Source organism: Aquarana catesbeiana, linkage group LG04 (genome assembly GCF_042186555.1).
Source record: "Aquarana catesbeiana isolate 2022-GZ linkage group LG04, ASM4218655v1, whole genome shotgun sequence".
Lineage (NCBI taxonomy): Eukaryota > Metazoa > Chordata > Amphibia > Anura > Ranidae > Aquarana > Aquarana catesbeiana.
In genome coordinates this window covers 139,142,538-139,169,963 of record NC_133327.1, presented here as the reverse complement: position 1 = coordinate 139,169,963, position 27,426 = coordinate 139,142,538, and the positions used below count along the sequence as shown (strand labels likewise).

General features: G+C 42.5%; 1 protein-coding gene across 1 annotated transcript in view; it reads right to left on the bottom strand.

Annotated features, from left to right (window-relative positions):
- Positions 1–26,188, bottom strand: part of LOC141139538 (vitamin K-dependent protein C-like) — a 138,310-nt gene extending 112,122 nt beyond the window's left edge. The window contains exons 1-2 of the mRNA XM_073625777.1: positions 26,031–26,188; positions 24,591–24,680 (exon numbers count right to left, since the gene is read on the bottom strand). Coding sequence (XP_073481878.1) covers positions 24,591–24,678 — 88 coding nt within the window. The 5' untranslated portion in view covers positions 24,679–24,680; positions 26,031–26,188. The remainder of the gene's footprint in view (positions 1–24,590; positions 24,681–26,030) is intronic.
- Between the last annotated feature and the right edge of the window lie 1,238 nt (positions 26,189–27,426).

The following is a 27,426-nucleotide window of genomic DNA, read 5'->3' as shown; positions in this document are numbered from 1 at the left end:
AATACAGTACAGTACAGTAGTTAAGAATGCTTAAAATATTGATTACTTGTGGCTTCTCATTTAAAGACCAATTCGTTTAATGACCTGGTCGTTGGAACGGAACCTGGTCGTTAAGTGAGGAGAGTCTGTAGTCTAAGGTTGTTAGGCTCTGTTGCCTATCCTTTTACATACCTTAAGCGTCCTTTCACACATGCTTGTCCGTGTACCGACTCCGCTTTGCTCAGCAGGGATCGATCCGCTGATCCCCGCTGAGCAGGCGGATGACAGGTCCGCCTCCGCTAACTGTGCAGAGATGGACCTACAAATCCCTGCTGTCCTCTATGGAGATCGGATGAAAACAGACTGCCTATCCCTTTTCATCCAATCCTATCTGATCTGATTCTCTAGACGGATGGAAAATAGGGTTCCCATCCATCTGGATTTCATGGACAGGATCGGATCAGATATCAGCGGACATGTCATCCGCCACTCCATAGGGCTGAATGAAGTGTCCGATCAGGTCCGCCTGAAAAACTGACAGGCGGACCTGATCGGAAAGCCCACGTGAAAGGGGCCTTAATGATGCATTTCAATTAGGAGTGCTTTCTCCATCAGTGAGGGAGGCTGTGGTCATGCCTAAGACAGACCTTTACTTGCCTATTTCTACCATTTAATCTAACTTTTAAATACAAATGTTAAGATATTGGCTAAAGTTCCGGCCACTAGGTTGGCTGCAGTAGCTACAACCCTTGTCCATACAGATCAGACACGTTTTATGACCAGATAAATCTACTGCTCATAATATTTCAAAGGGTCTTTTTAAATGTACAGGTTCCTTTGGGAAATGGTGGGAATAGAGCCTAGCTTTCGCTGGATGTGGTAAAAGGATTTGATAGTACGACCACTTAGACTTACGACCAGCATTCCTCACCCGAACATCACGCTTATACATCATTGTATTGTACAGTACAGAATTTTCCTTTTTGTTCTGTACTCATGCAAATTAAAAAAACGTTATTGAGTTGGAGTTTTGTGTTTAGACCTTTTTTTCACAATACAGTACAGTACAGTAGTTAAGAATGCTTAAAATATTGATTACTTGTGATTCCTCGTTTAACAACCAATTTGTTTAACGACCTGGTCGTTGGAACGGAACCTGGTCATTAAGTGAGGAGTATCTGTATCAAATGGGATTACCTCTGGACAATTCTTGGTAGATTCGATTTTGGGCCTAAGTACTGTATGTGGGTGTGGTACACGCTTCCTCAGCCATGTATTAGAGTGAACGAAATGCGTTCACCTTTCTTTGATTACACCTGGCAGGGAAGCCATTCATTACAATTCTGCCTAGAGATAGAGCCATTAGCGGAGATGATTCAATAGTTGACTCGTGTTATAGAATTTAGAAGGGGTGTGGAAGAGGATAACTTACCTATGTACTGTATGTTGATGACATGTTGCTGTTCTTGTTAAACACTCAATCCTCTCTTGAACAAGCAATGTCCTTGATTGAGGAGTATGGGTGGTACTTAGGTCTACATATCAACTGTGACAAGTCAGTAATTCTCCCTGTAAATCCCCTGTTGACTGGGCTAAAGTCAAATTTGTCTCATATTAAAGTTGTTATGTAAATATTTGGGGGTGCGTAGTACCAGGTGCATTCAGAACATAATAAATATGATGCTATGATACCTCTTTTAAAAAAAATTGTGAAATGTAATGTATGGTACAATCTTCCTCTGTCAGTAGCAATTAGAACAAATTTATTAAAGATGGTGTAGATCACAGATGTCAAACACAAGGCCCGCGGGCCGAATCTGGCCCTCCAGGCCATTTCATGTGGTCCTCACACCTCTTCTGCAGCTGCAGGAGAGCTCCAGCCCTCCTCTGGTCCTCCTTCAGACCCCTACTTTCTGCTTTCAAGCAATGCATCCAGCTTCTTCCCAGCAGCAGCATAAGGAAAGGGGTGCACTGTGATGTTAGGGAGAGTAGGGGATTCAACTTCTGATGGTGGGGTGGCTCTTGTATGGGGAGGGGATGCGCTGGACATCTAATCTTACAGATACAACCGGCCCTTTTGAGGACAATCATAATGCTGATGCGGTCCACGATGAAATTGAGTTTGACACCCCTGGTGTAGATGCTGCAGTTGCTTATTTTTTAATAACTCTCATTGTTGGATACTGGGAGCTATGTTTAGGAAAGTCAGCAGGGAATTTAGGGATTTAAAGTGGTACTAAACCCCCCCAAAATGTATTATATTACAGCTTACCAACCCTTACATGAAGTGGCTGCATTTGTTTTTTCTAGGTTCTTTTCCCTATATTACACCTTGTGATCCAGTAACAAGCTTCCCATCTTAGGGTGTCTGCAATCTGAATGAAGTAGTAAAGCTTGGGGAGAGGGTTAGGCTAGCAGATGTAGATGGATTTGACTACATAATTGAAGCTGAAATCCAATTAACATTTACAGCAACAGTTGTTTTCCTTTTGGGATAAAGGTTTTCAATGAATCAATGAAAAAAAGCATCCCTGTCAGTGTTACATGGTTTGTTTGAACCCTGATACTTTGTCTGGACAGCTCAGTCTGTTAAAGAGGTTGAAAAATAACAAACTTACTGGTCCCATCCCCAGGTGAAAATAAAGGGAAAAAAAGCCGTAAAAATTAAAACTGATACAGCTACAACATCTAATGCCTCGTACACACAATTGGTAAATAAGTAATTTTTCTCCTTCACTGATGTGCGCTGATAGGCAGCATTGATGAGCACTGACAGGCATCACTAATGGGCACTGATTGGCAGCACTGATTATCAAGACACTGATGATCAGTGCCCTGATTGTCAGTGCAGATGTCCCCGCTGAGGAATGCCGCTTACCGCCTCTCCTCACGCGCTGTCAGCGTGAGGAGAGGAATGCTGATAACCAGCATTTCCTGTTTAGCTGTGTTCAATCACAGCTGATCAAAGTGTAATCACATTGTAAAGAGCCTATGTCATAGACTCTTTACCAAGATCAGTGATGCCCTGTGTCCCAGGGACACAGCACACCAATGATCGCCGCGATGCGTGCCCCCGGTAGGCACCAATGTGCAGTGAGAATGGGAAGACATCATATGATGTCCTCGACAGTGCTCCCGCCAATTCGTCATTTTACTATAAAGTGGGCGGGAAGCAGTTAAACACTCTGTGAGGTGGGGAGGGGTGGAGAATAGGCCCTCCCAATATAAAGTATTACAATTTCTCTTTAAGAAACATGATCCACTGTATGCGCTAGAGACAGGGAAGTATCTTAACCGCTTCCCATCTGGCCATAGTACAACAACAGCTGGACAGGTGCAGCGCCAAAGCAGGCGGAAGCACCTGTAGTGTCAGGAACGTACTGGTCACGATACTGCAGTGACCCTGAGACACACAGGTGTGTGCAGGCACGGACTGACTGGTACCCATCCAAATGTGAATAGACGTGCGCCAATGCGTACTCAGAAGAGCGCATACGCGCGGTAGCCATGGCATTGGCACTCAGTGTCCTATATAAGTGTAGTAGCTGCACTAGTCCTTTGCTGTTTGATCTGAAGCTATTCCTGTATCTGATCCTGTCGATTCCTGTGTCTGACCTGGCTTGCCTCTGACTTTGCTTGATTGCTACCTACCTTGACCTTAGCTTGTCCTGGACTTTGCTCTGCTTGCTGATATCTGCCTGACCCTGTGTTGCCGACTCCTGCCTGTACCCTGATGACTCTTTGCCTCTGTGCCTGCATCTGCCTGTTTGTTACCGACCTGGCTTGTCCGACTAAGCATCCAGTCGCTGCTGCTGCTTTCTACCAAACAGGGATCTGCTGTTTGCTGTCTTCAGTTCCAGCTTACCATTTAGCTCTGGTGACAAACTGACCACTTTTCTCTTCACCCAGCGGAGAGATCACACGGACACCTGTACCTCACCACACTCCTGTGACCACTGTCGCAACATTAGTGGTTCTCGAGATGGGGGTGTACGAGAGGCCTCCTTCTGTACATCAGGCTCAGCCGCGAGGTACATGACACGTAGTCCCCCTACGTCTGCCACTTGTGCATGCTCCCTGGGAGTGGCTCTGGCACCATATGATCAATTTAGCCAATCAGCGATCACATGGACAGTAGTAAACAATATGTAATTTCCTGGCATCAAAGTTTACTACTGTGTGATCTCTGATCAGTCACAGAGATAACATAGTATATCACAGCAACCCGGTACCATGTGATAGCTGTGGCCAATCATAGCTATTACAGTATTTCTCAATGGACTCTCAGGAATGCAGCCAGAGAGTCAGAAATTATTATGCAGCCGTTATGGCTATAAAGGAATCATTGTGTAAAAAAAAAAGCCAGTGGTAGTAGTACAGTGTCTCTATGGTAACTTTGTACTGCTAAGGTGACAGTATGTAAGAAAAAAATTGCAAAAGAAAAAAAAAAGTGTAAAAAAAAAATGTAAAAAATAAAAAGTAAAATATTTTGTTTTCTTTTTAACTAACTGTCACCAGTCAGTGTCCCTAATCACCGCCACCCACTCAAAGTGTCCCTCATCACTGCCACACCCGTTACCGTGTCCCTGATTACTGCCATACCAGGTACGGTGTCCTTGATCACCTCCAAACCAGTTATTGTCCCTGATCACTGCCACACAGGTTATGGTGTTTGTGACCACTGCCACACCAGGTAAGGTGTCTGGAATCACCACCACACCAGCTACAGTGTTCCTGATCACCGCCACACTACTCATATAGTACCTAATCACTGCCACCCACTCACAGTGTTGCCAATCACCACTACACTACTCACAATGTCTGTGATCACTAGGGATTGGCTGTCTGTTTGAGTCGAACATGAGTTCGATTCGAACATCGGCTGTTCGATTGTTCGACGAAGATTGAACATTATGGGCCATTCGCGCCAAATTCGAGCGGTGACGCAGTGCATTGCTGGCTGATGATTGGCCAAGCATGCACTATGGCCCACATGCTTTGGCCAATCACAGCGCCGTCAGCGAAGAGAGCCATAATTGGCCAAAGGCAGGGTGCCTTTGGCCAAATATATGGCTCAGGGGGTTAAGTCCACACCCCACACTATATAAAGCTGCCTGCACGTCGGCCTTGTGTAGTGTGTTGCTGGCGGAAAGAGAGAGAGAATGTCATTTCATTTACTTTGACCAGACAGTTTATTCAGTTAGCTAGATCTCACTGCAGACCATTCCTGCTGTACTGTTTCTAATATACTTTAGGCAGGCAGTTAATTCAGTTAGCTGCAGTGTATTTAATATATATATACAGTCAGAGTGATATATATATATATATATATATATATATATATATATCCACTGTATACAGTTTAGCTAGATCTCACTGCAGATTGTTCCTGCTGTACTGTTTCTAATGTACTTCAGACAGGCAGTTGATTCAGTTAGCTTCAGTGTATTTAATATATATAAATATATATATATATATATATACAGTCATACTGATATATATATATATATATATATATATATCCACTGTATACAGTTTAGCTAGATCTCACTGCAGACCGTTCCTGCTGTACTGTTTCTAATATACTTCAGACAGGCAGTTGATTCAGTTAGCTGCAGTGTATTTAATATATATATATATATATATATATATATATATATATATATATATATATATATATATATATATATATATATATATATATATATATATATATATATATCCACTGTATACAGTTTAGCTAGATCTCACTGCAGACTGTTCCTGCTGTACTGTTTCTAATGTACTTCAGACAGGCAGTTGATTCAGTTAGCTTCAGTGTATTATATATATATATATATATATATATATATATATACACACAGTCAGACTGATATATATATATATATATATACACTGTATACAGTTTAGCTAGAACTCACTGCAGACCATTCCTGGTGTACTATTTCTAATATACTTCAAGCAGGCAGTTGATTCAGCTAGCTGCAGTGCATTTAATATATATATACAGGCTTGTATATATATAGTCTAGCCAAGCCTATACCTTACTGTACGCCATTCCTGGAGTGCATGTTCAAAGACACTTTCAGGCAGGCGACTCAGTGAGCTGCAGTTCATAAAATATATATCCACTGCACTGTAGTCCAGCCAAGCCTATACCTTACTGTACGCCATTTCTGGAGTACGTGTTCAAAGACACTTTCAGGCAGGCGACTCAGTGAGCTGCAGTTCATTTAATATATATATATATATATACAGACTTGCATATATAAAGTCTAGCCAAGGCTATACCTGACTGTAGGCCATTCCTGGAGTGCGTGTTCAAAGACACTTTCAGACAGGCAGGAACCTCAGTGAGCTGCAGTTCATAAAATATATATCCACTGCATTGTTGTCCAGCCAAGCCTATACCTGACTGTAGGCCATTCCTGGTGTACTGTTTTTAGTAAACTTCAGGCGTTGTTTTGCTAATCTAATTGTACAGTATGTCTGAAAGGCCACCAAGGAGAGACAGATGCTCACAGGCCACTAAAAGAGGGCAAGCAGGCTCTGTGTCTACAGCCAAAAGTGCTGGTCATGAACACGGTGCAGCACGTGGCCGTGGGGCATGCTTGTCCTTTTTTTCGGCAGCTGGCCGTGTTGAGCCACAACATACAGAAGAGTTGGTAGAGTGGATGACCAAGCCGTCCTCATCCTCCTCATCCTAGGTCACCCATGCTCAGTATACTTTGTCTGCCAACGCAGCTGCCAAAGCGGCCTCTTCCATCGGCTCAATGTCATCAGTCACTCCTTCCCTAGCCCCACCATCATGCCCTGAGGAGTTAATATGGAGTTAATATGGGAAAAAGGTGTCTCCTCCACTGATTTATCACCAATCCTTGTTTTCCTTAAAAACCCCAAATTTTTAAAATACAATTGTCATTGGGATAGAAAGTGAGGTGAAATTTTCTGAACAGGGGCACAGACAGCAAAACAAATGTTACAGGGGTGATAACCCTTCCCTATGTTTTCCAAAAAGCTTTAAAATAGATTTTTTTGGCTGGAGCTACACTTACAAAATGTACCTGTTCCAAATTACAAACAGATTCTACATAAGAACAAATCTACAGTCCCTGTCTTGTTTGCACTGCCTGTATACTGCTGTTCAGAGTATATAGGGCCTGGGGGCCCAACGACTTTTCTTTTTTTAATTTTGGTGCGGGATTCCCCTAATATCCATACAAGACCCAAAGGGCCTGGTAATGGGCTGGGGGGGGGTACCCATGCCGTTTATCTCACTGATTTTCATCGATATTGCCGGGACCCGACATTACATTAAAGCCTCAAGCAGTTTTAAATGACTTTTATTCCTTTAGAAATGTCATTTTGTGCAGGGACTGTTCTAAGCACTGGAAACATGCGCCATTTTACAGGCATACTATTGACACCCCCCAGGTACGATATTTAAAGGAATATTTAACTTTTATTTTTTCACTTTAAGCATCATTAAAATCACTGCTCCCGAAAAAACGTCCGTTTTTGAAACTTTTTTTTCCATTGATACCCCTGGGGCAGCACCCGGGTCCCCTAACCCTTTTTAGGACAATAACTTGCATATTAGCCTTTAAAATTCGCACTTTTGATTTCTCACGTTCGAGTCCCACAGACTTTAACGGTGTTCGAATGTTCGTGCAAACTTTTGGTCCGTTCGCATATTCTGGATGCGAACTAAACCGGGAGGTGTTGGGCCCATCCCTAGTGATCACCTCCACGCAAATCATATTGTTCCTGATCATCGCCACACCAGTCATAGTGTTCCTTTTTTTTTTTTAATTATTACATTTTTATTAAATTTGACATATCCATTAAAACCACCTTCATAACATATTTATATTTATCACAAAGAGTCAACACATCTTTATCTATTTCCCAATCCCCTCCCCCCAAAAAAAACTCTCCCTTCTCCCCCCCCCCCCACCTCTCCCCTTCCTTCTCCAAATGCCTTATATTAAATGTGTTCCCAATTCACCCAAACTGAAAAAGAAAAAAAAATTGAGAAGCTTCTATGAGCCATGTCCATATTACTCTTAACAACCAAAAAAGAAAAAAACAAACAAACACACAAAAAAAAAAAAAAACATTATTACGAGGCTTCTATAAGCCATACTCCACCCCTTACCTATCTATAGTGAACATACACCTCATCTTCCTTTAATCATATCTACTCCTTCTATCCCCCATCCTATATATCCACCTTCCTTTACCCTTCCTCCCTATGTGCTTTGTCCCCTCTTCCCATTATTAATACCACCTTCCTCGACATCAAGTGCATCACTCCTTCCCATGGGCATCCGCAGAACTTTTTCCAGGGGGGGGGCATTATTTCAAGGCCACCCATGCTCTGCCCCTTTTCGACAATCTCATGAAAATCTTTCCACTTGAAAGATATATGTGTGTTCTTCAAGAGATAATTCATCTTCACTTTGTATTGGAAGTTATTTAGGTGGCTACCTACCATGCCCATATAGCCTAGAGAATGTACATCTTTTTACATTGCAATACATCTGTTGTGGTCATATTTTGATCTTCATACTGTCACTGTATAGGCTGTTTTCATCAAGATCAAAATATGACCACAACAGATGTATTGCAATGTAAAAAGATGTACATTCCCTAGGCTATATGGGCATGGTACGCAGCCGCCTGAGTAACCTTGCGGACATGCTTTCAATCCAATACAAAGTGATAAGTGAAGATGAATTATCTCTTAAACTGTACACACTCATATCTTTCCAGCAAATTGCAATTATAGCTCAGCTCAGTTGTCCCATTTTCCAAGCAAAGCAATATATTATTCTATATAAAAATGTTCCTCATGAGTCTTGTTGTTACCTGTGGTTCTTCACTGTGTATGCCTCAGTATTTCTCGTCTGTGATGATCCCCTAGGCCCAGGAAAGCACTGGCAGGAGGCAGCATATCACTGACTCGCCGGGCTGCGCCGGTGTTGTGACGAGAAATGCCCCGTCGAATAATGCCCGCCCGCCACTGCGCATGGGCAGCGCTTGCGCAGTACTGAGCCACCGAAAGCCACTGAACTTTGGAATTGACGAACAGCTGTTGACGGCGCCTGCGCACTATAGCCAACATAGTGCCACACGCCCTGCTGCTCGTGCAAGTCTACAAGGGGCGGATTTGTACATGATGGGTGCGTGTGAGGGGCGGATGCCTACACAAGGGGGCGTCATTTGTAATGATGGGCAGTATTGTTAAGATCGGACCGGAATTTATTAATAAACTCAAACACATCTCCTACAAATATATATCTCTGCTATTCTTCCTACATGTCTTTGCGGCCTATCTTTCCATGCAATATCACTGCGCATCATTACAAAATACGCCCCCTTCTGTTTCCATCCGCCCCTCACACGCTCCCATCATGAACAAGTCCGCCCCTTGCAAACTTGCACTAGCATCAGAAGCATACTCCTATGTTTGGCGGCTTTCGGCCAGTACGGGGGGGGGCATTATTCGACAGGGGGTATTTCTCGTCAGAACACTGGCCAGATCCACACAACACAAGCAAGCTGGCAGCCAATGACTGGAGCGGAGCAGTCGAGGCGAGCATCGCATTGGATGATCAGGCCGGGGTGAGGGGGCGTCAGATGATAGATGTCAGAGTCTCAAAGACGCAGAGAGCAGCCAGCGGACTCAGAAAAAAGTCTGCAGTGTGGTGGCGGCCACGGCGGACCCTCCTGGTTGCTGCAACATCTTGACAATTCCAGGGGGGGGCATTTGACCCCCCTTGCCCCCTCCTGCGGACGCCCATGCTCCTTCCCCCTGCCTATATCACCTAGAAAAATGGAAGAAAGAGGGGGGATAGGGAGGTGAAAGGGGAAAGGGAGAAAAAAAAAAACCCTCTCCTCCTCCCCCCCCAGAGGCAACCGCATCCCAGCCCAGAGTCCATGCGGCTTTATACATTATTACTCTACACGATCTCCATAGAGCATTGTTCCCAACCTGCCCATATTACCCTAAATTTTTCCTTTCTATCTTTAATTGTATGTACCCATCTTTCAGCCTCCATTATTAAATTGACCTCTCTCTTCCAGTCCAACAGAGTTGGACATCTAGTCTCTTTCCATAGCCTGGGTATTATCAATTTGGCTACATTCAATAGATGTGGAGTAATACTTTTCTGATATGATCTAATCGACATTGGTGTCCAATGATATAGAAAATTTAAGGGCGTTATAGTGTTCCTAATCACAGCCGCACTAGTCAGTCATATTGTCCTTTTTTCAATCAACTAATTTTTATTGAATTTTTTCACATTTTGCAACAAAAGAAAAACACTTAACGATACCATCACATTACCCCACCCAACATCTGTGCAAAAAAAAATCCCCTCTCTATCTGCGTTCATCAGACCCTATTTCAATTCCCTCCTTCACATTATTCCAAGATAGTACCTATTTTATTTATATTCATTCACTGTAGTATTATACATCTTACCTAATTTCCCATATCATTAATATACTTATCCAATTGCTAACCAGATTAGACACTAACCACCAACGCTAGATCTTTTCAAATTTCTTAGGACTAGGGATGAGGCGAACACCCCCCTGTTCGGTTCGCACCAGAACATGCGAACAGGAAAAAAGTTTGTTCGAACACGCGAACACCGTTAAAGTCTATGGGACACGAACATGAATAATCAAAAGTGCTAATTTTAAAGGCTTATATGCAAGTTATTGTCATAAAAAGTGTTTGGGGACCTGGGTCCTGCCCCAGGGGACATGGATCAATGCAAAAAAAAAGTTTTAAAAACGGACGTTTTTTCAGGAGCAGTGATTTTAATAATGCTTAAAGTCAAACAATAAACGTGTAATATCCCTTTAAATTTCGTAGCTGGGGGTGTGTCTATAGTATGCCTGTAAAGGGGCGCATGTTTCCTGTGTTTAGAACAGTCTGACAGCAAAATGACATTTTGAAGGAAAAAACCCATTTAAAACTACTCGCGGCTATTGCATTGCCGGTCCAACAATACATATAGAAGTTCATTGATAAAAACGGCATGGGAATTCCCCACAGGGGAACCCCCAACCAAAATTAAAAAAAAAAAATGATGTGGGGGTCCCCCTAAATTCCATACCAGGCCCTTCATGTCTGGTATGGATATTAAGGGGAACCCCGGCCAAAATTTTTTAAAAAATGACGTGGGGGTCCCCCAAATTCCATACCAGACCCTTCAGGTCTGGTACGGATTTTAAGGGGAACCCCGCGCCAAAAAAAAAAAAAAAAACTGCATGGGGTCCCCTCAAAAATCCATATCAGACTCTTATCCGAGCATGCAACCGTACCAGGCCACATGCCCTCAACATTGGGAGGGTGCTTTGGGGTAGCCACCCAAAACACCTTGTCCCCATGTTGATGAGGACAAGGGCCTCATCGCCACAACCCTGGCCGGTGGTTGTGGGGGTCTGTGGGCGGGGGGCTTATCGGAATCTGGAAGCCCCCTTTAACAAGGGGACCCCCAGATCCCGGCCCCCCCCCCTGTGTGAAATGGTAAGGGGGTACAAAAGTACACCTACCATTTCACTAAAAAACTGTCAAAAATGTTAAAAATGACAAGAGTTTTTGACAATTCCTTTATTTAAATGCTTCTTCTTTCTTCTATCTTCCTTCATCTTCTTCTTCTTCTGGTTCTTCTGGTTCTTCCTCCGGCGTTCTCGTCCAGCATCTCCTCCGCGGCGTCTTCTATCTCCTTCTCCTCGGGCCGCTCCGCACCCATGGCATGGGGGGAGGCTCCCGCTCTTCTCTTCATCTTCTTCTCTTCTTCTTTTCTTCTCTTCTTCTTCTCTTCTTCTCTTCTTCATTTTCTTCTCCGGGCCGTTCCGCATCCATGCTGGCATGGAGGGAGGCTCCCGCTGTGTGACGGCGTCTCCTCGTCTGACGGTTCTTAAATAATGGGGGGGCAGGGCCACCCAGTGACCCCGCCCCCCTCTGACGCACGGTGACTTGACGGGACTTCCCTGTGACGTCACGGGGAATGCCACAGGGAAGTCCCGTCATGTCCCGTGCGTCAGAGGGGGGCAGGGTCACCGGGTGGCCCCGCCCCCCGTTATTTAAGAACCGTCAGACGAGGAGATGCCGTCACACAGCAGGAGCCTCCCTCCATGCCAGCATGGATGCGGAGCGGCCCGGAGAAGAAAATGAAGAGAAGAAGAAGAGAAAAAAAGAAGAAGAGAAGAAGATGAAGAGAAGAGCGGGAGCCTCCCCCCATGCCATGGGTGCGGAGCGGCCCGAAGAGAAGGAGATAGAAGACGCCGCGGAGGAGATGCTGGACGAGAACGCCGGAGGAAGAACCAGAAGAATAAGAAGATGAAGGAAGATAGAAGAAAGAAGAAAGAAGAAGCATTTAAATAAAGGAATTGTCAAAAACTGTCTCTTGTCATTTTTAACATTTTTGACAGTTTTTTAGTGAAATGGTAGGGGTAAGTACCCCCTTACCATTTCACACAGGGGGGGGGCAGGATCTGGGGGTCCCCAAACACTTTTTATGACAATAACTTGCATACAAGCCTTTAAAATTAGCACTTTTGATTTCTCCCATAGACTTTTAAAGGGTGTTCCGCGGCATTCGAAGTTCGACTCGAACTCGAAGCTCATCCCTACTTAGGACATCTCCTATGTTTATAGGTCAGTTCCTCTCATCTTAAAATAAGATTAATTGCTTTAATCCATTGATCTGTCATTGGTGGACAGTTTGATATCCATTTTTGCAAAAAAAGTTTACGTGCCATGTACATAGTTCTCAGCCACATCACGTGCACTTTAACTGGGAGAGTATCTTCTGGCATAACCCCTAACAATGCTATTTTTGGATCAGGCTAAAGCACAAGGAGTTCAAACTTTCAAATATGGACTTCCAGTAGCAGTGCAATTTGGGGCATCGCCACAACATATGTATAAGTGTACCTGTACCATTTGTGCATCTTGGGCAGTTGGATGTAATTGATTTACCTCAAGAATACAGTTTTAAAGGACTATAGTGAGCTCTATGGATAATAAATAGTTGAGTCAAACACTGTGCAGAGGATAAGGATACCTTAAATACATTTTTCAAGGCTTGCCCCCATTCCTCATCACTGAGTGTCTCTAGATATCTTTGCCACCGTCCAAAACTACCTTTTTGTGAGTTGATTCTAGTTATCGTTTTAAGAATATATCTTTCCCATTAGTCCCTGTTTAGCACATCTTGTAGTAACTGCCAAAGCTAAAATTGATGAGGGATTATATTTTAATAAAAAGGTCTTTGCTTGGGTCTGCAAGGCATGCCGTAACTGTAATGCCCCATACACACGGTCGGACTTTGTTCGGACATTCCGACAACAAAATCCTAGGATTTTTTCCGACGGATGTTGGCTCAAACTTGTCTTGCATACACATGGTCACACAAAGTTGTCGGAAAATCCGATCGTTCTCAACGCGGTGACGTAAAACACGTACATCGGGACTATAAACGGGGCAGTGGCCAATAGCTTTCATCTCTTTATTTATTCTGAGCATGCGTGGCACTTTGTCCGTCGGACTTGTGTACACATGATCGGAATTTCCGACAACGGATTTTGTTGTCAGAAAATTTTATAGCCTGCTCTCAAACTTTGTGTGTCGGAAAATCCGATGGAAAATGTGTGATGGAGCCTACACACGGTAGGAATTTCTGACAACAAGGTCCTATCACACATTTTCCGTCGGAAAATCCGACCGTGTGTACGGGGCATAAGTATTGAAAAAATAATTTATTCGACAAATGATATTTCGCTGCCAAATTATTAAATGATTGCAAAACATCATTATCATAAAGTTGGCTAAGAATACCTGCCTTTTTACACAAATCAAAACTTTTAAATTTCGCTACTTCAGATAGTTGTGGATTATTCCATATGGGCATATATTGTGTACAGTATGGAAAAAAAGTATTTAGTCAGCCACCAATTGTGCAAGTTCTCCCACTTAAAAAGATGAGAGAGGTCTGTAATTGTCATCATAGGTATACCTCAACTATGAGAGACACAATGTGGAAACAAATCCAGACAATCACATTGTCTGATTTTTGAAAGAATTTATTTGCAAATTATGGTGGAAAATAAGTATTTGGTCAATATCAAAAGTTCATCTAAATAGTTTGTTATATATCCTTTGTTGGCAATAAGAGAGGTCAAACGTTTTCTGTACGTCTGCACAAAGTTGTCACACACTGTTGCTGGTATGTTGGCCCATTCCTCCATGCAGATCTCCTCTAGAGCAGTGATGTTTTTGGGCTGTCGCTGGGCAACACGGACTTTCAACTTCCTCCAAAGGTTTTCTATGGGGTTCTGGAGACTGGCTAAGCCATTCCAGGACCTTGAAATGCTTCTTACGAAGCCACTTCTTCCTTGCCCGGGCGGTGTGTTTGGGATCATTGTCATGCTGAAAGACCCAGCCACGTTTCATCTTTAATGCCCTTGCTGATGGGAGGAGGTTTGCACTCAAAATCTCATAATACATGGCCCCATTCATTCTTTCATGTACACGGATCAGTCGTCCTGTTCCCTTTGCAGAGAAACAGCCCCAAAGCATGATGTTGCCTCCCCCATGCTTCACAGTAGGTATGGTATTCTTGGTTGCAACTCAGCATTCTCTCTCCTCCAAACACGATGAGTTGTGTTTCTACCAAACAATTCTACTTTGGTTTCATCTGACCATATCACATTCTCCCAATCCTCTTCTGGATCATCCAAATGCTCTCTAGCAAACCTCAGACGGGCCCAGACATGTACTGGCTTAAGCAGGGGGACACGTCTGGCACTGCAGGATCTGAGTCCCTGGCAGCGTAGTGTGTTAATGATGGTAGCCTTTGTTACGTTGGTCCCAGCTCTCTGCAGGTCATTCACTAGGTCCCCTCGTGTGGTTCTGGGATTTTTGTTCACCGTTCTTGTGATCATTTTGACCCCACTGGGTGAGATCTTGCGTGGAGCCCCAGATGGAGGGAGATTATCAGTGGTCTTGTATGTCTTCCATTCTCTAATTATTGCTCCCACAGTTGATTTCTTCACACCAAGCTGCTTGCCTATTGCAGATTCAGTCTTCCCAGCCTAGTGCAGGTCTACAATTTTGTTTCTGGTGTCCTTCAACAGCTCCTTGGTCTTCACCATAGTGGAGTTTGGAGTGTGACTGTTTTAGGTTGTGGACAGGTGTCTTTTATACTGATAACAAGTTCAAACAGGTGCCATTAATACAGGTAATGAGTGGAGGACAGAGGAGCCTCTCAAAGAAGAAGATAAAGGTCTGTGAGAGCCAGAAATCTTGCTTGTTTGTAGGTGACCAAATACTTATTTTCCACCATAATTTGCAAATAAATTCTTTCAAAAATCAGACAATGTGATTGTCTGGATTTGTTTCCACATTTTGTCTCTCGTAGTTGAGCTATACCTATGATGACAATTACAGGCCTCTCTCATCTTTTTAAGTGGGAGAACTTGCACAATTGGTGGCTGACTAAATACCTTTTTGCCCCACTGTATATATAGCAAAAGGGGCTACCAGAATCGTAGTCAAGCCAGGCCAGGGTCATAAACAGGAGATCAGCAGATGGGGGGCCAGGAGTAAACAGACAGGGAGCAAGACAGAAGGAATCAGGCTGCAGGACAAGGATCCAGGGATACAGGAACTGAAACAAACATGTTCAGGGTTCAGGATACAGGATACAGGATACAGGAATCAGGGTTCAGATATAAACAGGCTGCAGGTCAGGGCACAAGGACAATACCAAGGTGAGGTGTGTGTGCACTTGCCGGGTATTTATACTATAGTTGCTATCAAAGTCAGGGGATGCCTAATTGCAGAAGGTAATGCCTGCTCCACACTGCCAGGATCCATCCGCTGGTGGATGCCAGTACTGCGGCCCAAAGATGACATAATACCAGCAGGAAAAAGCTCTGATAGTTCCAAACTGCCAAGAGACACCTGCTGGTGGACCTCAGTACTGCACCCCTAATGATAGATATTACCAGTTGTTTCTCATTTTCTTTCTGTATTTTCCAAAAACTTTTGGCAAAATATAAAGTCTTCAAAAGACTCACCATGCCTCCTAAAAATATCTTGGGGTGTTTATTTTCCAAAATGGGGTAATTTCTTCGGGTGTTTCCACTGACCTGGTGCTCCAAGGCCTCCAAAAATGTGATAGGTAGTCAGGAAATTAGATGTGCAATTTATGCCCCTAGAAAGCCTAAAGGTGCTGTTTGGATGTTGGGCCGCTCTGTGTGGCTAGGCTGTGAATAAATCTCATGCACGTGGCATCACCACACTCGGGATGAGTTGCCGAATGTGTTTTTGGGTGTATTTCTAAGTATGCCTATGATGTGTGTTAGAAATATCCTATTAATTGACAACTTTGTGTAAAAAAAATACATTTTCATTTTCTTTCCTGCATTTTCCAAAAACTTTTGGGAAAAATGAAATTTTCAAAAGGCTCACTATGTCTTTCAGAAAATACCTTGGAGTGTTTGCTTTTTAAAACGGGGTCATTTTGTGGGTGTTTTCAATGTCCTGGTGCTCCAGGGTCTCCAAAAATGTAATAGGTAGTCAGGAAATTAGATGCATAATTTATGCCTTTGGAACACCTGAAGGTGCTCCTTGGATTTTGGGCTCCTCTATGCATCTAGGTTGTGAAAAAATCCCACACATGTGGTATCCCCATACTCAGGAGGCAAAGCAGAATGTGTTTTGGGGTGTAATTGTAAGTACACTTATGCTGTGTTTGAGAAATAACTTGTTAAAATAACAACTTTGTGAAAAAAAAATGAATTTCTACATTTTTAAAAAAATTGTGACAAAAAATTACTTAAAAAACTCACCATGTTTCTTATTAAATACCTAGGACTGTCTACTTTCCAAAAAGGGGTCATTTGGGGGTATTTGTTTTGTCCCGGCATTACAGGGCCTCAAGAAATAAGACGGGCAGTCGGTAAGTCAGAACTATTCAGATCAATTTTCAAATATACTGCATATACCATATTTTGTAGACTCTATAACTTTCACAAAGACTAAATAATATACACAGACTTGGGTTATTCTAACCCAGAATATATTTCCGCCTAAAATTATGAAGAAAGAGTATTAATTTGCAAAATTTTAAAACAGAAACTAAAAAAATGTGTTTTTCTCCAAAATGTCTGCCTTTTTTCATTTTTATAAATAAGGTAAAAAACCCAGTGGTGATTAAATACCACCAAAAGAAAGCACTATCTGTCTCTAAAATGATTAAAATTTCATTTTCATTCAGTAATTGTCAATCAAATTATGACAGTATTGAAAGCTGAAAAATACCTATAGATCTTCCTACTATATACCTAAGTGGATGCTTGTGGAATGCCATAAAATACAACTACTAGGAGGTAATACTTTTACTAAATATTCTCCAATATAGTCCAATGAGTATCTTCCGAAAATGGATACATTTAGACCCTTCCCTCAATGACAGAATGTGGATATTGTAGTGGTATGACAGCTATATTCACAAGATGTCCTTAAAACATTCCAGCAACTGTTATCATATTTCGAGCTGAGCAGCAAACTATTTTTCCAATAGTTACAGATACAGGATGCATTGCAAGTTCAAAGTTGTAGTTTGGAAATAAATATTGCATCAATAGCAAATTATGAATTCTGTTGCACTGGCCATAATATTCCATACACATCTATTGCCAAAATATCTGACGTAAATGGGAAGGAGACGTGGGTAGTATTACACATGAAAAGTGGGATGTAGTTTTGAACTCATTATTGAAGGCAACTTTATCTCTGACATCCAGAGTTACACAACGTTTTATATTGCATGGCATGTATAGGACACCTAAATCTCTGTATGCAATGGCTGCTCGGGAGGATCAGTGGTATATTAACTGCGGGAGAGAACAAGGAGACCTGATATATTTATTTTGAAATGCCCTAAATTGATGTGGTATGGCAAGATATTATATAATATAATAACCACATTATTTGTGAAAATTATTTGCAAGAAAGTGGGTAGCTCAAGTTCCACGTCAAATGCTGATTGGCTATTCAAAAATAAAGCTGGACCTAGAGAAACTCACTTATCGACACAGAGGGTGAAGAAATTGGTGGAAATCTGATCTTGCTGGATTGAGAAGCATAATTTGAGATACTATTGGGATAAAATATGGGCAAGGTAGGAGAGTGTACAGTAGATAGGGTTTCCCTGGCTTCTCCAGGGATATACAGTATGTTATATATGATATATGTTAGAGCAGTGGTATTTAACTTACTTGATTGGGGGGGGGGGGGGGGGGGTTGGCAAGTGCAGCCCTCAACATCACCAAGGTGCTGCACATAAAATTCAGTTAAAAACATGAGATGATATCATAAAAGACACAGACCCAAAAAACTGATCTCGTGTTTCTATACCATGCTCACTACTCCAGTAGCCACAAAAATAGCATACAGTCTCAAACCTCGCTGGGAAAGAGACCTGGGCAGTCTAGAAGATGAGGAATGGGAAGAAGCACTGGACACATGTAAAGAGGTATCACCTAAACTGTCAGACAGGTTGACACAGTTATACATAATACACAGTGCATACTTAACCCCGCTTAGAGTGGCCAGATACAAACAAAATTACTCAGCTTGTGCCCAATGTGTAAGTCCTCAGGGTGTTCATTCTTTCACCTCCTCTGGTCATGTCCACAAATACAGGGCCTCTGGAAACAGATAGTAAACTTTCTGCACGATAACATGGGCTCACCTGTGACACTGGACCCTAAGCAATGCCTCCTAGGTGTGTTTCCAGACCCACTGGACAAATACACCAGGGTATTCCTACAGGAGGCTCTTTTCTCGTGTAGGAAGATGATAGCTAGGAAATGGATGCGTCCCTTACCACCCGAGGCTAAAGAATGGAGAGCAGACATAAACGGGACACTCCCCTATAAACGGGTTATATACATCAATAGAGGATGCCCGGACAAATTCAATAAAATATGGGACCGATGGCTACAGGATTCGGAAACTTGCTCCTGATTGATATATATCCCTATTACACCAGAAATACACCTTACCTTAATGAGAGTATTGTATCCACATTCTATATTAAGTGATCAAGCAATAGAGAACATCAGAAGCAACTTACAGCAGAACATTAATATATGTAAACAGTTTTATTTTTCGTGCAGTTACTGTGTAATGAATACATGTATGCGTATATGCAATCAATATAACTTGTATGCAATCTGGTTTTAAATAAAAAACTTTGGATAAAAAACAAAAACATGAGATGATCAGAGACTGCAGACATAATACAAGACATGGTAAAACACTGCAGACATAATACAGGAGATAGTCAGAAACTGCAGACACGATAGAAGAGATAGTAAGAAAATGTTGAAATGATGATACAAGAAATGGTCATAGACTGCAGACATGATAGAAGAGATGGTTAGAGACTGCAGACATAATACAAGAGATGGTCAGAGATTTTGGACATAATATAGGAGATGGTCAGAGACTGCTGAGGAATGCACAAAATTGCCAAGGGAAGCAGGTTGGGCACCAGGGTGGTAGAATGTAGAAAATTGTGCTAACTATAGTATACTAGACACAGGTGTAATGTAACTGAGTAATTAAGGCTGCATTCACACTTCAGCGTTTTGAATCACAAGCAGATTTGCCGTGAATCTGCCCTCGATTTGAAAGCGCCGATGTGTAAATGACAAATCATGGGACTCGCATTTGAGATGTCATTTATTTGAATGACACCTCAAATCGTGGCAACACTCATCACGGGAAGCATGTCGCCCAAAAGTAGCTTTAAATGAATGGCATCTCAACTGCGAGTCCCGCGATTTGTCATTCATTTTTTTGTTTTGTTTTTTCTCTTTGTAAATGTGTGTACAATTATAAATGTGGACAAATGTGGTTCTGTGTTTGCAGATGACTTCAAGTTATGTTTTGGAATAAAAACCTTACGGGATGTCTTCATTTTTCAGCAGACCTGATTGCACAGTTAGATTATGTTGTAAATGAGGTATAATGCTGATAAATATAAAGGTATGCATGTGGGAGGAGATAGACAGAAAGATACATAAATAGTCAATATAGTGAACTTAGTCCAGTTAATCACTTTAAGGTTATTACAAAGGAGGGTACTCTTTCAACCAAAGAAAAAGAGATTTTACTTCTGCATACAGAAAGACTTCTTCACAGAAAGAGCTGTGAAAATGTGAAATGGTACAGGCCGACTTTTTCGCATTGACAGGCCAATGGACAGGTCTATGTATATAAAATATTGGATGAGAACCTTCTTCCCTCAGCCAGAACACTGAAGATGGGCCGTGGATCTTGCAGCATGACAATGACCCAAAACATACCGCCAAGGCAACAAAGGAGTGGCTCAACAAGAAGCACATTAAGATCGTGGAGTAGCCTAGCCAGTCTCCAGACCTTAATCGTATAGAAGAAGAGAAGATAGATAGAAGATAGAGAAGATCTGGAAAGAAGAGTGGAACAAAATCCCTCCTGAGAGCTGTGCAAACCTGGTCACCAACTACAAGAAACGCCTTACCTCTGTGCTTGCCAACAAGGGTTTATCCACCAAGTACTAAGTCATGTTTTGCTTGGGGATCAAATAATTATTTTACTCACTGAACTGCAGCTCAATTTATAACATTTATATCATGTGTTTTTTCTGGATTTTTGGTTGATATTCTGTGTATATCATTTAAAATACACCTGTGATACAAATTCTAGACCCTTCATTTCTTTGTAAGTGGATAAACCTACAAAATCTGCAGGGGAGCAAATTATTATTTCCCCACTGTGTATATCTATATGTGGTTTGGGGGGGATTGTAGCTCCACAGGACGAAGTGCAAAGCAGTTAAACTTTAAACAGAAAGGCTTTTATTTTCAGCAAGCAAATCAAAATAAGGCTTCCAGCAGAACACAAGCACAAAATAAAGTCCGCTTATCTTCAGCACAAAGTAAAATAAAGAGGCACATACAGTTCATGGATGGGCCTTTGTCAGCCTCCAGCTGACTCACAACTCTTCAAGACAGGTGTATTCACCAATTCCTCCTCACCACCACACCTAGCACTACTTCCTGGAGGCTCTTAACCTGGTGTGTGATGGAACCCCTGTAGTCAGGGGTGGAGGCTCTTTCCCACCCGAATATCACTTCAGAGCCTCCGAAATTCCGGGTCCCAAATATCTCTCTATTAACATAGAGAACTGTGAGTCAGTCCTCTCCTGACTAAGGCTATTCCCGGGAATTCCTCACCCATCCTGGGTGAGCCCCTGAATACTACCACACTTCCCTTAAAGGGACCATAACAAAAATATCGGTGCTATATAGCACCCGTCCAGGACCCAACCATGGCGTCCTGTACAATATATATATACAGTCAGGTCCATAAATATTGGGACATCGACACAATTCTGATCTTTTTGGCTCTATACACCACCACAATGGATTTGAAATGAAACAAACAAGATGTGTTTTAACTGCAGACTTTCAGCTTTAATTTGAGGGTATTTACATCCAAATCAGGTGAACGGTGTAGGAATTACAAACGTTTGTATATGTGCCTCCCACTTTTTAAGGGACCAAAAGCAATGGGACAATTGGCTGCTCAGCTGTTCCATGGCCAGTTTTGTGTTATTCCATCATTATCCCATTTACAAGGAGCGGATAAAAGTTCCAGAGTTCATTTCAAGAGTGCTATTTGCATTTGGAATCTGTTGCTGTCAACTCTCAATATGAGATCCAAAGAGCTGTCACTATCAGTAAAGCAAGCCATCATTGGGCTGAAAAAACAAAACAAACCCATCAGAGAGATAGCAAAAACATTAGGTGTAGCCAAATCAACTGTTTGGAACATCCTTAAAAAGAAAGAACACACCGGTGAGCTCAGCAACACCAAAAGACCCGGAAGACCACGGAAAACAACTGTGGTGGATGACCGAAGAATTCTTTCCCTGGTGAAGAAAACACCCTTCAAAACAGTTGTCCAGATCAAGAACACTCTCCAGGAGGTAGGTGTATGTGTGTCAAAGTCAACAATCAAGAGAAGACTTCACCAGAGTGAATACAGAGGGTTCACCACAAGATGTAAACCATTGGTGAGCCTCAAAAACAGGAAGGCCAGATTAGAGTTTGCCAAACAACATCTAAAAAAGCCTTCACAGTTCTGGAACAACATCCTATGGACAGATGAGATCAAGATCAACTTGTACCAGAGAGATGGGAAGAGAAGAGTATTGAGAAGGAAAGGAACTGCTCATGATCCAAAGCATACCACCTCATCAGTGAAGCATGGTGGTGGTAGTGTCATGGCGTGGGCATGTGAACTGGTTCTCTTGTATTTATTGATGATGTGACTGCTGACAAAAGCAGCAGGATGAATTCTGAAGTGTTTCGGGCAATATTATCTGCTCATATTCAGCAAAATGCTTCAGAACTCATTGGACGGTGCTTCACAGTGCAGATGGACAATGACCCAAAGCATACTACGAAAGCAACCAAAGAGTTTTTTAAGGGAAAGAAGTGGAATGTTATGCAATGGCCAAGTCAATCACCTGACCTGAATCCGATTGAGCATGCATTTCACTTGCTGAAGACAAAACTGAAGGTAAAATGCCCCAAGAACAAGCAGGAACTGAAGACAGTTGCAGTAGAGGCCTGGCAGAGCATCACCAGGGATGAAACCCAGCTTCTGGTGATGTCTATGCGTTCCAGACTTCAGGCTGCAATTGACTGCAAAGGATTTGCAACCAAGTATTAAAAAGTGAAAGTTTGATGGATGATTGTTAATCAGTCCCATTACTTTTGGTCCCTTAAAAAGTGGGAGGCACATATACAAACTGTTGTAATTCCTACACCGTTCACCTGATTTGGATGTAAATACCCTCAAATTAAAGCTGAAAGCCTGCAGTTAAAACACATCTTGTTCGTTTCATTTCAAATCCATTGTGGCGGTGTATAGAGCCAAAAAGATTAGAATTGTGTTGATGTCCCAATATTTATTGACCTGACTAAGTATTCACAGCCTTTGCTCAATACTTTGTTGAAGCACCTTTGGCACCAATTACAGCCTCAAGTCCTTTTGAGTATGATGCTATAAGCTTGGCACACCTATTTTTGGGCACTTTCTCCTATTCTTCTTTGCAGGACCTCTCAAGCTCCATCAGGTTGGATGGAAAGCGTCTGTGCACAGCCATTTTCAGATCTTTTCAGAGATGTTCAGTCGGGTTCAAGTCTGGGCTCTGGCTGGGCCACTCAAGGTCATTCACAGTTGTCCTGTAGCCACTCCTTTGTTATCTTGGCTGTGTGCTTAGGGTCCCTGTCCTGTTGGAAGATGAACCTTCGCCTCAGTCTAAGGTCCAGAGTGCTCTGGAGCAGGTTTTCATCAAGGATTTCCCTGTACATTGCTGCATTCATCTTTCCCTTGATCCTGACTAGTCTCCCAGTTCCTGCCGCTGAAAAACATCCCCAAAGCATGATGCTGCCACCACCATGCTTCACTGTAGGGATGGTATTGGCCAGGTCATGAGTGCTGCCTGGTTTCCTCCAGATACGACGCTTGCCATTCAGGCCAAAGAGTTCCATCTTTGTTACGTCAGAACAGAGAATTTTGTATCTCATTGTCTGAGAGACCTTCAGGTGCCTTTTGGCAAACTCTAGATGGCCTGTCATGTGCCTGTTACTGAGGAGTGGCTTCCGTCTGGCCACTCTACCATTCACGCCTGATTGGTAGAGTGCTGCAGAGATGGTTGTTCTTCTGGAAGGTTCTCCTCTCTCCACAGAGAAATGCTAGACCAAGAACCATCGGGTTCTTGGTCACTTCCCTGACTAAGGCCCTTCTCCCCCGATCACTCAGTTTGGCTGGGCAGCCCAATCTAGGAAGAGTCCTGGGCGTTCCAAACTTCTTCCATTTACGGTTGATGGAGGCCCCTGTGCTCATTGGGAGCTTCAATGCTGCAGAAATTTTTGTGTACCCTTTCCCAGATCTGTGCCTGGATACAATCCTATCTTGGAGGTCTACAGACAATCCCTTGGACTTCATGGCTTGGTTTGTGCTCTGACATGCACTGTTACCTGCGGGACCTCATATAGACAGGTGGGTGCCTTTACAAATCATGTCCAATTAACTAACCACAGGTGGACTCCAATAAAGTTGTAGAAACACCTCAAGGATGATCAGTAGAAACAGTATGCACCTGAGCTTAATTTTGAGTGTCATGACAAAGGCTGCGAATACTTATGTACATGTGATTTTTTTTGTTTTTTATTTTTAATAAATTTGCAAAGATTTCAAACAAACTTCTGTCACATTGTCATTATGGGGTATTGTTTGTAGAATTTTGGGGAAAATAATGAATTTAATCAATTTTGGAATAAGGCTGTAACATAACAAAATTTGGAAAAAGTGAAGCGCTGTGAATACTTTCCGGATGCACTGTATATAAGGAGTCATCAAGAAATTTCACTCCCCTGTATCTACAAAAAACAAGTGTCTTGGTTGGACAGACCTTTTAATTTCAATCAAGATACAATGGACACTACACACTTACTTGAGCTGCTGTAAGCAGGTAGGATGGTAAAGCTGGTGAAGCCAAGGAGAAGAATCCACCACATTGTACACAGGAACCGATATCTCATATCTGTGGTACATGTATGATAAAAAATAAATACAGAATAACAGAATAGATGGAAAGTCAAAAGTCAGCCAAATCCTGTTCTAGGACAGTGGACATAGATGTGAATTTAGGGGAATTTTGTTTACACTGTAAATGTACAGTATAGTATTAGTAAAGCTAATGATATGTTATCAGTGATTTTTGTAGTACTGCTTACACATGCTCTTGAATGAGGTGCCTTTGAAATGAGCATCATTAGAGTATTACGTGTCTTCACCTGGGCAGCTGAGGGGGCAGTAAAAAAACAAGCAGCTGTGCCGCAGTTCTACTGTCCCCAGACTCTCACCTAAATTCTAACAGCACATCACAATTCTCATAGCAAGATGGGGCTATGATGCTTTGCACAGCCTGTCAAACTTGCCCATTGTCAGTGGACAGAGGTCAATGGGAGCAAACTGAATCTGCATTTACTGCCCCCCCAGCTTCCCACCTAAATTCTAACATCACTGCCTGAGCGAGCTGAACATGCCCACGATGCTTTGCAACGCCTGTCAAACTTTGGGAAATGGGTAAATGGCAGTGCACCAAGTCTGCAGGCTTGGCTCGCAGTCATGTATTTTACTAAAAAAAAAAAACCACAGGCATTCAAGAGGCATCAGTATCGCTTCCAGTCACTGCTATACTTCCCTCTGAAAACCAATCCCCCGTAGGTTGCTTTTCAGGCTGTGGTAGGCATTGCCACCCCAAAAAATAGCCTTTAAAGTTTTCAGTAGTCTACCCATCATCCTGATACAGTGATTGGGTGCTTTTCCTGCTTATGCTGCAATATCGCCCAGTTTACAACACATAGCAGAGTTTTCTTTTGAGCATAATTAATACTGATTGTAGCAGGCTTCTTTTACTAGCTACAACATCTCATGAAACATGATGAGTGATGGCAGAAAAAGATTAAGATTCGAGTCTGCCCCCTTTTTTTTAACCTTTTTGTCTAAGAATAGATCTATGTTTGTCCCACACATGTTTAAATCCACTTCCTGTTGACTGACTCGCTACTTCTGTTGGAAATCTGTTCCAAGCATCAACTACTACAAAATGTAGCTTTCTAAGGTTAGTTTTGAACAACTCCTCTGTTTTTGATCTTAGTCTCATTTTAAAAATACTGCACTCTAAATGCCATACATAGCTTGAATTTGGGCTTATTCAGCAACCCCCAGCTTGGGGGACTATTCAATCGACTTTTGTCAAAGGAGCAAGGTAGAAAATTGTCGGCTGAACAGTGCCTGCATCCAATCAGATGCCTCGATAAATTTGGGTTTGTGAGATACAGTCTTGATTTCATTATATAAATCACACAAAACACAACAAATAACTTACAAATCACTGCTGTATGGATCCCTTGGATCAGCCTTGTGTTGTCAGCTGGATTCCTTGTGTCTTACAGGCTTTTAGACCCTTTGCTCCAATTTCAGCCATAAGCGGTAGATCACACTTTGGTTAATCCATAACCTCAAATATTGATTCTGTGTCCTGTCCTTCTCTGTGCAAACAAAAGAGAGTCTCCAAAATACTGCAGCGTGGGATGGGACGAGGACAAGTGTATAAAACACAAAATAAAATCCCTGATCATCTGAACATTATACAATAAAATATAATACACACTCAATACTTACTAATAATTACCCAAGTCTTGGGACGGGCCAGAATATCATTTATTGCTTAAATCAATATTACAGTCTTTCTATTGTAGTGTAGAGTGGCTGATTAGAAATAAAGCACAACATGCAGCCATATTTATTTTCTGTACTCCTTTTTATATAGGTAACATAGAACATAGTATAAAGGACACCTTCCCTTGAAAAAGCTCCTTGTACCTGCAAAATGTTGGGTAGCAATGCTTGGAATCTTGGATGATACAGACTGGTGAAAGTAGTAGAGACAATTTAAATGGAATTGCATTATTTGGATGGTGGCAGTTCAGATCCAGGGACAAAAGAACAGAAGGCACATATTGAATGCTGTATATGACTGTTGGCAGTGCCAGGACAAGGTCATCTAGAGCCCAGGGCGAACATGCCAAACTGGAATCCCCCGCTCTCAAGATGTATGAGCATTATGTGACAACAAAAATCCCCTCACAAAAACCAAAAACACTGAGCATTAATCTGCATGTTTATCCCTAAGCATAAATTCCCCCTCCTCCCAGTAAAAATCCGCCCTCCTGCTAAAAAATTCCCCCTGTCAGTACAAATCTTTGCCCAAATTGTTCAGCAATTGTTCCAAATCAACCCAGCTCAAATGCCCCTCAAAAGTTCATCCCTCCTAGCACAAATCCTCTACTCCTAAAAGTTCCCCTCCTTGTACACATCTCCCCCCCCACTTTAAATTCCCCCCTTCCAGCACAAAATCCCCCCTCCTAGCACAAATCTTCTTCTCTCTATCCTCCCGACACAAATCCCCCTAAATCACCACTTTTGGCATGCCCCCTCAAATTTCCCCTAGTAGAACAATACTTACCCCTTGCTGCCCCCCAAATTCCCCCCTTCCAACACAAATACCCCCCCCCACACACACACCTGATACCACAGTGCCCAGGGTAGCTGCCCCTTCTGCCCACCCCTTGTTCTGGCCCTGACTGTTGGTCACACTGAGCTAAACTGTTACATAGGCAGGGTTCACACTTCTTCGCTCTGCGAGATTGCATGCGATTCGCACTGCAGCGCAAACCACATGTGATGTCCGTGTGATGCGATTTCAGCCATACAGATAGTAT